The sequence below is a fragment of the Varanus komodoensis genome, unplaced genomic scaffold (assembly GCF_004798865.1).
Source record: "Varanus komodoensis strain SLA01 unplaced genomic scaffold, ASM479886v1 scaffold4, whole genome shotgun sequence".
In the NCBI taxonomy this organism is placed as follows: Eukaryota; Metazoa; Chordata; class Lepidosauria; order Squamata; family Varanidae; genus Varanus; species Varanus komodoensis.
Genome location: NW_025335941.1, coordinates 52,772,690 through 52,783,441, shown reverse-complemented (window position 1 = coordinate 52,783,441; position 10,752 = coordinate 52,772,690). Strand labels below are relative to the sequence as shown.

The window sequence follows — 10,752 nt, the reverse complement described above, 5'->3', positions numbered from 1 at the left end:
GAGAGAGAGAGAGGGAGAGGGAGAGGGAGAGGGAGAGAAGATGGCACAGACAGGAGAAAGCACATTTCATGAGATGGGGAATACATTGGATGGCAATTGATGGATCACTAAAAATTAAGAAATGCCTCACCAAAAGAATAGATGACAAGAATAGGACACACTCATGCCTAAATGTGCATATATGTTCATTCACATTTATAGAGGCAAATTTAGAAATAGTAATTATACTTTGAATAGAAATAGGTTAAATCTCACCATAGGGGCCCTACGTGACAAGGTGGCATGGGTGCCCACCCATTCAATCTGCTGTCCAGCTGCTAAGGGCAGATGGACAGCAGTTCCTAGGGTTCATTTTCATTAAACTGAAATGGAACAAGGAAGCCCTCAAATTTGGACACCTTCAAACAGGAGGCAATCCTTTGGAAGCCCTTCAAATAGAGAACTGTTCCCTGTCAAAGTCACCCTTAACTGAGCATGTGAAATGTGCCTTTCCTTCAAGTAGCTACAAAGAACCAATGGTAAGGGAGGCAGGGGAAAGAGCAGTTGTTACCCAGCTCCACCTGTGCCACTTATGTAACTGAGAGTCCATATGTATGATGAGGTATGCCTCAATCCTTTTTCTGGAGGAGGTATTCAGGTGTGTGCCACCTTTTCCCCCCCTTGTTTTTAAGTTTCTAGGCTCCAGGATGGGATGCTAAATCTAATCCAAATACATGTACACCCATATAAAAAGTTTGCACACTTACCTTTAAAAAGAACTGCCTCATCTTTATCATTATTTTCAGAAACTGCATCCACACCAGATGGCAAAAAGGACCAGAATTCAGAAATTAAACTCAAGTCAATATTTGTGTATCTGGGGTGTTTCCTCCAGAAATGCCTGTAACAAACATAGATTGCTTTCATTTCATGTGTCCACAAAAATGTTTCCACTTGCTGTATCTGGGTTAGCAGACTTGACTGTGGAAATTTTTCCATTTGATGAAGAGTGGAGTAATTAGCAGGGGACAAAGACTAAGCAGTGTGGGGGGAATGAGAGAAGCGTTGGGAAGAAGCGAAGAACAGAAGAGCCATCCTGGATCTGACCAAGGGCTGGTCCAGTCCAACATTCTGCACCCACAATAGCCAGCCAAATGCCCACTGGAAGCCAAATGCAGAGCAAGAGAGCTGCAATACCTCCTAATACTCATAGGTTTACTACCACTCATATTAGAGATCATATTTTGCATCACAGCACTTCACATTGCTGTGACTGAGTGGGACTGGGAGAGTAGGATGGGTTTGGTAGTGGGAAATTCCAGACATCTAGGATTTCATTCCTGATGAAGATTGCATCTAGAAGAAATCACGCTGAAAGCAATGGGACAAATGTTTGGTTTTACAGTTATGTCCCACCTTTTTTCCTCGTGCAAGGAACTCAAAGTGGAATACAGGGTTGTCTTCTTCCTGCATTTTGTCCTCACAAGAACCTTGTCAGATCAGGCTGTAGATCTGCGACCAGCCTCAAGCAACTCAACAGCCCCACAGCCATTGCCTGCAATCTTCTGGACTTCAGGGGCATGAACAAGGCATGGGGGTCGTGCTCCCCATGGCCGCCAAAGCTTGCACCCTGCATCATCTAGCTGCAGAGCAGGGGAAGGAGGAAAGGGGACCTGGTACTGATGGGGATTAGTTCAAGTCCAAGGCTGCAGCCTCAGCGCACCCACTCCCTGCCCACGGAGGCCCAGTTCAACCTGCAGGGACATTCAAGATGGTCCTTTCTGCACCAGCTGCAAGGGGCTGGAGCAGGGGCTTGGCCTAGGATCTCTCAGCTGGGACTTCGGGGCATACCAGGGGCTGCTGGAAGGCCACAGGATTGTGCCCTCAGAGTCTAACTCTGAACCAGTATTCTCAGTGTGTCTCTCTCAGTTCCAAGGTGCCTTTCTCTACACTGAGCTACTCCTAGTTGTTCAGGCTTAGTTCTCACTAGTCCTAAATCTGTTCAGGTTGAGCCACTTCTGGCAGTAGGTAGAGGACCACATGACCGAACACTGTTAATACAAGAAAAAAAATCCTGGATCAGGTCTAATTTGCATCCCGACATGCTGGCTTTCTATGCCCAAAGGTGTTGAATATTTATTTGAACATAGAGCTTTCAGTACACAGAGCAGTCTAAAGTGGTATAATCCAAACATAATTTTACCAGCCCAGGTGGGGTCTTATTTGTGGGTCCTCAAGTAAGCTTCAGGGTTGAAGTTTACACAGTGCAGATCTAAGAATGGTGACTATCAGCACCTGGACAGCAGATAAAATGAGTGGGCATCCTTGACCTTTGCCACAGTTCCCCTGCAGTGAGAGTAGCTCTGTTTCAATTCAAGTTATTATTATTATAATTTCTAAATTTGCATCGATACATAAGAGTCAGCATATGCACATTTTAGGCATGTTTGTCTCCTGTTCCTTTTCGGTGATGCATTTCCAAGGCTCCAAGGCTGACCACTGAATCACAGTAGCTTTCAGTGCTTTGTTGTTGTTAGTTGCGAAGTCGTGCCCGACCCATAGCGACCCCATGGACAACATTCTTCCAGGCCTTCCTGTCCTCCACCATCTCCCAGAGTCCACCTAAGCTCACACCGACTGCTTCAGTGACTCCATCCAGCCACCTCATCCTCTGCCGTCCCCTTCTTCTTTTGCCACCAATTGTTCCCAGCATTAGACTCTTCTCCAGGGAGTCCTTCCTTCTCATTCGGTGGCCAAAGTATTTGAGTTTCACCTTCAGTATCTGGCCTTCTAAAGAGCAGTCAGGGTTGATCTCCTCTAGGACTGACCGGTTTGATCCCCTTGCGGTCCAAGGGACTCGCAGGAGTCTCCTCCAGCACCACAATTCAAAGGCCTCAGTCCTTTGGTGCTCAGTCTTCCTTATGGTCCAGCTTTCACATGGATCCTCATTCAGCTATCTGGGGGATGTGGCTGGGTCAGTGCTGAGATACTTGCATGATGGCACTTACCTATTTTTAAAGAACAGTATTTCTCCCCGAAAAGGGGTGACAGCATCAAATGTCAAACGAGGATCACAAACGGAAGGTAAGGCAGGTTGGGCTGGCCTGCCAGGTGTGCGTGGCTTGTCATCTTCCACTGGGTCCTGAGCTGGTTTAGATGATGCGCCTTAAAAATTAAGAAGCACGGCATTAGCTAAAATGCCCCTCTTCCTCTGGATAACAGTATAAGCATGCACACACAGCTGCACATTTTCTGAATTATATTTTGGCATGACTGTCTAAGGAGTTTTAGGACAACAGAAAGGAGGAGAAGCTCATTCAGTTCACAATTGAATGCAAAGTTAACATAATGCTTCATTTTCAAATGTATATGTGAACAGAAACACAGTTATTCTTTAACATTAACACTCCTCCAAATATTGCAATGGGAATCTCCAGCCAAAAGATGTGTACAAAGTGGATCTATTGGGGGAAGCGCATGCATTGGGACAAATTGTGTTAAAATACATTTTAACAGGCAAAAATTCATATAAAATGTCATTATTTTAAGAAATGTTCACTGAACATGTATATGGATTTTTATGTAACCTTTTTTGTAAAAGAAAACAACTCAAACAAATGCACAAACAGCTGTAGATTGAACTTAAGACAGATAAAATGAGAAACTGAGAGAAAACAAAATTAACAGTGTGGTGAGCCAGTGTGGTGTTGTGGTTAAGAGCATGGGACTGGGACTCAGACGATCTGGGTTCTAGTCCCCGCTCAGCCATGGAGCCAACTGGGTGACTTTGGGCAGACACAGACTCTCAGCCCAACCTACCTCACAGGGTTGTTGTTGTGGGGATAAGGTGGAGGAGGAGAATGATGTGAGCTGCCTTGAGCCCTTTGTAGGAAAAAGGCAGGATATAAATCGAACAATAAATAAATAAATAAATTGCACCCTAAATAAATTCATTATTGATATAAATAAACAGATTTGTCCATCCTGAGCTAAGATTAAAACAAATGCCATCTTGGGAGTAGGACTGGGACAGCCCATCTGTCTAGAATGTGCAACTTCTTCTCATGCCCAGCCTCCTCCCGGAAAGCAAGCTGAGCCCCTAGGAAACCTGCAAATGTTTCCAGACTCCTGGTTGTGCAACAAGCAACCTTCCCCATTAAGAGCAGCTGCAGGATACGAAAGAGGGGAGCTGTGAGTGGGTGGGGCAGCTGTCATTTCTAGGAACCAATCTTCTCCCCCACTTGCTCCTGCCGGGGCAGGCGCAGAAGATTGGCACTCTGGGACACGGCAAAGTATACTCGAGTCCACAAAGCCAAAGCCAGGGAATCCAGTTCTGCGCAACACGGATTCCTCACACATCCCTGCTTAGGAATACGCAGAAGTAGACTGCTGTTTATTATAAAAGGTAACAGGAAGCAAGGATTATAGCTAATACATCAAAAGTCCAGCAAAAATCCAGCAATTACAGGAAAGTCTTCCAGTAAAGATGAAATGTATGCTAGATGTTGGTGGCTGGGCAGGGGGCTGGGGTGGGGGGCTTGTGGGGGGGGAGAGGTCCAGATATTTCCCAGTAGAAGAATATAGAGAAAAGAGGCTTTATGTGAAAACCCTTCCATGAAATATTTCAGATTATGAATATCGTTTAAATTACCATAGAGGGACTGAATGCCATCAATATCATCTCTAGAGAGGACATTTTGTCTGTGTTCAGGATAGTTATACACTGGGAACATCAGTGCATTAGGTTCTTTGGAATGCGAAAGTCCAAGAGAATGGCCAAATTCATGAGCAGCAACAAAAAACAAGTTGGAACCTAAAAGGAAGACAAAAAGGAAAATGCATCATGCTATAGCTTTGCGTGTCCAGATCAGGCATGCAGTCAGCACTGCTTCGTCGTGTCAAATGTTGCTTCCACACTTTTCCGACAAACGTAGAAACATGGGGCCATATCCAACGGCGCCATTCCATCAGATCAAATGATGAAAAGATTTTACCTAGCAGAAGTTAGGTTCTGAATTATACATGAGAGGAGGATCCAACCACAGGTATGTTTGTACAAGTACAGGTATGTGACTAATTGCATAATAGAAAGATCTGCCAGAACTCTGCTATTACTATCTGAATGAGCAGAATGATGCTGTTGAATACCGCCCATGGATTTCTTTTAAACACAAATAGATATGATCTTTTTATCCATTTTAAGACTCTCAGTGTTGTTCAGGAGATTATGACAGCTCTGCAGATCTCACAGGATCATACATTTGGAAGGGACCTAGCAGGCCATCAGGTCCAACTGCCTGCTCAATGCAGGATTCAAGTCACCCACCCATCTCAGGCACATACAGATTAGGTACCAAGTAGGAAATGTGGTACCATCCTGACCTTTTGGACTACAACTCACAGAAGCCCTTCCAGAATGGCCAGAATGACTGAGAGCAGAAAAACAACAGAGAGCCAGTATGTCGTAGTAGCTAGTATGGTACTGGTAAGATCTGAGTTCAGGTGTCCTTTTGGCCACAAAGCTTGCTATGTGACCTTGCGGCTAGACTTTCAGCTTTCTGTAAGGATAAATGGAGAAACAGAAGATGCCTTGGACTTCTTGCAAGAAGGGGAAAAGTGTAATAATAAAATGATGAGTACTTATTTTATACTTCTGTGCATGTTTGCTCCTGAAGACAAGGATACTTACCCACAGAGCAGCAATGCAGACACACAAAGCTGCTAGTCTGCTCTCTACTTAATCACAATTACCTTCCAACTCATTGGTCCAGTCTTCATCTTCATCAAAATGGGCATCTCCTCCAATGCCGGCGCTCGGGGCATAGGCATGGGCAACAGTGCCTCCCGGCCCATCAAAAGAATTGAAATCTCCATGCTCTAAACAACCAGGAAGATTATGATTAGTGTTACATGTTTATTTTTGTTCTGCCTAGTCCCAGTACTGGGACTCAAGGTAGCTTGCAATATTAAAAGCAGGAACACTTAAACCATAAATGGAAATATTCAGAAGTTAAAAACATAATTACAGCAATAGAATAATAAATTTTTATAAAATGCCAAAATTAAATGGAGAGAGAGGGGAGAGGAGGAACCGCCTAGAGCTAGTCTAATTCTCATAGGTCCAGACCACTGTCCTGCTGGAACAGAAAGGTTTTGCCTGCCTCTGAAAACTTAACAGGGAGTGCACCAGGAGCTTCCTCGGGAAAGTAGTACCAGAGCCTTGGGCAGCCGCTGAGAAAGCTCTCACCTGCATTCCCACCAGGCGTGCTTGTGAAGGTGGTGTGACTAAGAGAAGAGTCTGCCCAGGATCTTGTGGTATGAGCAGGCTCATAAGGGAAACTGAATGCTTGGTTGCCCATTCCTACAAATCCCCTTTAGCCATTGTGCTGAATTTGTACTGGATATTTAAACAGTATTTGTTGTTAAAGTTGTCCATATTCTGAAGGTGTAAGAGTGTGGTGCCATTGGTATGCTGATCACACCCAACTTGATCATCTTAGTCAAATATAGCAATCTGTGGACTGTAAACCAATAAGGAAGAGAATCATGCCCAAGCTCTTCCTGTTTGCACTGCTACCTTGAAAGTCATGAAAGATGACTTTCTGAATGGAAGGACCTTTTTGGGAACCAGTGGCTCAAATGCTAGGCTGGGACTCAGGAGATCTGGGTTCAAGTCCACACTTAGCCATGAAACTCACTGGTGACTTTGGGCCAGTCCCGTACTCTCAACCTAACCTCACTCGTAGAACTGTTCCGAGGAGAAAATGGAGCGGAGGAGGATCTGGTAAGCCACCTTGGATTACTTGCATGGAAGGCAGGGTGTAAATATAATGCAGTGACATTTGTGAGAGCTCTCCACACAATTTGGAATTACACTGTATATGAATTGGCTTTTCTTATCTTTTTCCTTTTTACCTCCAGAAGCGAAAGAGATCATTATATCTGCATTGCCTCCTGAAACCCTGCGGAATATCAGTGGTGACACTTGGCTCCAAACTTTAAAGGCTTTCTCAATGTCTTTGTCCACATCAGATTTGTTCATGTCTGGTGTATAGTTCAGAATTCTTTGAAAAGAACAGAGGCAGATTGTTAACAATACTGTTAACGCTTGTTAAGAGCACTGATTAATGCAGCAAATAATAGCAGAAGTTACTATTGAACCATCTTGCTTTATCCTTATAACTGGGACAATTTTACACACAGTGGAAAAAATTACCTGTAGGTCAGAGCTTTCTTTCCCCATTTGGGTTGCCCTGCAAAGAAGGCAAATTCCCCAACATCCGGATTTCCACACCTCGACTTCTGAATCACCTCCAGCGTATTAGAATCCAGGTTGCCTGTCACCTGTAGCCCAAGGAACTGTTGCATTTCTTGGATTTTTTTGAACACAGAGCTGCTTGTCTGTTTGAAGATTCCTGTCCCATCTGATTTAAAGTTGTAATATTTTTCTAAGTACTTCTGATAAAAGGAGAAAAAATACATACACATTTGAGTTAATCACCATACTTGCTGGCATTCTAGAATTACTTATTTATTGATTACATTGCTACCTCACCAATGAGCCAGGATAAATTATGAGAATACTCAAGGCCAGTAGCCAAAGACTGGACTCATTATTTCAAATCAATGTGGGAACTGCAGCTTTATCAATGTTCTCCTCCTTTCCTAAATTCTTCTCTCTGCAATGCAGTGCTGGCTGTAGCATCATGGCAGCCCAGTTAACGGCAACCGTGCTTCTCTTCCCTTTGCTCCCTGACAATGCAAGAGCTCAACCAGTCGTTATTAGAGGTTTCAACATTGTCACTACCATGAAATCACTTTAATGTAGCCTTCCTCTGCCAGATGCCCTCCGGACTTGCTTTGGACTTCAACCCCTATCAGTCCCAGCTAGCATAGCCAATGGTCAGGCACCCTGAATTGAAATCCAAAATATCTGGAGGCTGTTTTAGTGCATCACTTCCGGAGGGATAGTGAAGTTCGTCTGTTGCAGAAGCAAAGTCAGTAAGGTGTCTTGTTTCAGCAGACTCTGTGTTGCTTTCTTAGTGAGTTCAAATTTACTTCTTTCCCCCAGTCTAGCAAAAGAAATTTGCGAGGAGAAATAGGTGTCTCCCTTGGGGCTCTCCCTGGCCACGTGCACAAAAAGCTGCCGTGGGGGGAGGGGCAGGGCGGGAGTGCTGTGGCAGGGGGTGCAGAAGAAGCTCTCCCCATGAAGTGCTTCTGGCCTAGCATGATCATATTGTTATTGCGGGGGGGGGGGGTGGGCACATTTACTCAGGCTCCGCTCCCTTTCAAAGGAGCTACCACTAGAGGGTTGTGGTGTTATGCAATAGCTGAGTTTATTTACAGGTGGAGCATAGGCAGAAGCACAGCAGGAACCCTCCAACCAAGAGCAAAAGCCACCACTGTGCATCAGTTCTCCAGGGAGTGACACCCCTGCATCCACAGCAGCTGTTAGCATAAGGAACTCTCTCCCCCAAGACTCAGTTCTCTCGGTGTGCCTTTTTTTCAGCCACACTCCTAGATTATACCAATTTCCACTGAGGTGGAATGGATGCCTGCAACATCCTCGATCTGTTTCACCTCTCCAGAACGTTTCACAGCATCCTGCCGTGTCCAAGAGGCAACGTCCTAACAACGAGCTTCCATGGAAGCATGTCCCTTAAGCATCCCGGGTTCTATTTCTTTGTGAAGTCCAAGACTGGCCAAGAATTGCCTCAAGAGTTAAAGCAAATCAACAGTGGTAGCCACATTCACAGAAAGTAACAGCACGTTGAGGGTGGGGGAAGGGGATCCCAAGCTCAACCAGATATCCATGGGCCTGGGGTCAAGAAGGATGCTGAGACTCCAGGTTTTCAGTAAAGACCTGGTAGACTCTGCTAAATTATTTGACCTCACCTCTAGAATCGCACTTGCCTTCCATTGTGAAATTCAAAGTGGCTACATTCAGGTGGATTTTCTGGGCACTGATTTAATCCAGACTTGCTTAGTTTCAGCAAGGCAAACAGCTTCTTGGGCTTTTAGAGTAAACCCTGGGACTGGTTGCAGTCCTCGCTCTGCTGAAGTTGGGGACTAACTTGCTTATTCTCTGAAAAACTCGCAGTGGTGACAACATGAACCATTTTCCTCCGCAATGGCAAACGGGTGCATTATTACAGCCTTGCCAACTTAATGACTTCAAGATGTTTTAGACTCCAACACCCAGCATTTCTGACCATTGGCCATACTTAGGTTGATGGGAATTAAAGTCCAACACAGGACCTTCCGTAGGACTCATGTTGGAGTTGTCTGTGTTATTACAATGAACTAAGTTGTATTAAACAATTTTGTGAACTTCCATAGTTTTTGTTGCCTGGAATACTGCATATCGCCTCCTGAAATCTATTATATTAATGCATGCATAACATTTTAAACAGATTCTTTATCACAAAAATAAAAGAACATAATTTTCTAAGCAGAAAATTCACATATTCCTGTTTCAGAATTTTTTAGTAAATTTCCTTTTCACATCATATCATTTCATCACAATAGTGTCCCGTCATATTGGTAAACCCTTCAAACACTAATTCTTCTTTATTACTTTTTGAAATAGTATGTTGGTAAATATGTGTAAGATTACACCCTTAGCCATATTTTAACATTTAGGTAGATCCAATTTAAGTAAATTGGATTTCAAGGAGTTATTTCTAAATATGACTTAAGTCTGAATCATACCCAAACAGATAATAAAATGCAATCACATAAAAATAATATAGGCAGATGCAGAGAATTCTGTATAGTTATAGATGATAAATTAAGCCTGCAACCTTAACCACTCTGATTTCAAGAGGACCAAAGTATGATTAATTTAGGCTGGGTCCAATCCACTTACTAGGGAGTCTTGTTTTAATCACATTTCATGTATATCCCACCTTCTTCCTCTTGCAAAGAACCAAAGTAACTTATTAGGTTCTCTTCCTCCATTTTATCTTCACAACAACAACCCTTTGAGGTAGATCAGGATGAGAGTTAGTAAATGGCCTGAAGTCACCCAAGGAGCTTCATGACTGTGCAGGACTAGAGCTCGGATCTCTTGAGTCCCAGTCTTAATCACTACTCCACGCTGCCTCTCAGGGAACATCTGTATACTTCACCATTGAAGAAAAATCTCAGTATAATGTCTTCTCCAAAGTAAGTCCTATTGAGATCAATGGAAAGTGTGCATACGATTGCGGGTTCAAATGCATTCTCCAAGAACACACATACCGAACCAATAAGCATCAAAACTTCTCATTAAACTTCATGAAGGCAACTTAATTTATAAGAGAATTGAATGCTTTGCAAGCAAGTGCACAAGCATCGTTACCTGAATAAGCTCCAACTTTTCTTCTTCGTTTCTGATTGGCAATGCATAAGAGGCAGTCACACATAACAGCACAAAACAGATGCTCTTCATTTTGAATCGTGGTTTCCAAAGCCAGGTCCCAGCCTCCGTTTGCTATGTGCCCCTGCTTATATAGCGTTTTTGCACATCATAAAATAAGCTGCAGCTTGACTCAGTGCAGAATGTTACCCAATCAGCATGAGGAGACATGGAAAAAACAGGACTTTTTGGCCTGGAGAACCTGACATACTTTCCTTGCTCTCCACCGTGGCAGATGTTGCAATCTTGCATGTTTCAGGTCTAGGAATGGTTGCCATCTAGGTTCTTCCGTCAATTAGCTATAATGAAACTGACAATATGATTCAGGGTGATTCATCCTTCTCTTTTATTGCCCCCTCCTCTCTTCAACAAAT

At 43.7% G+C, this 10,752-nt stretch overlaps 1 protein-coding gene across 1 annotated transcript in view; it reads right to left on the bottom strand.

Moving 5' to 3' along the window:
- Positions 1-10,414, bottom strand: part of LOC123029242 (stromelysin-1-like) — a 14,787-nt gene extending 4,373 nt beyond the window's left edge. The window contains exons 1-7 of the mRNA XM_044441925.1: positions 10,322-10,414; positions 7,196-7,437; positions 6,895-7,043; positions 5,731-5,856; positions 4,631-4,792; positions 2,988-3,144; positions 747-880 (exon numbers count right to left, since the gene is read on the bottom strand). Of these exons, the coding sequence (XP_044297860.1) occupies positions 747-880; positions 2,988-3,144; positions 4,631-4,792; positions 5,731-5,856; positions 6,895-7,043; positions 7,196-7,437; positions 10,322-10,411 (1,060 nt within the window). The 5' untranslated portion in view covers positions 10,412-10,414. The remainder of the gene's footprint in view (positions 1-746; positions 881-2,987; positions 3,145-4,630; positions 4,793-5,730; positions 5,857-6,894; positions 7,044-7,195; positions 7,438-10,321) is intronic.
- Between the last annotated feature and the right edge of the window lie 338 nt (positions 10,415-10,752).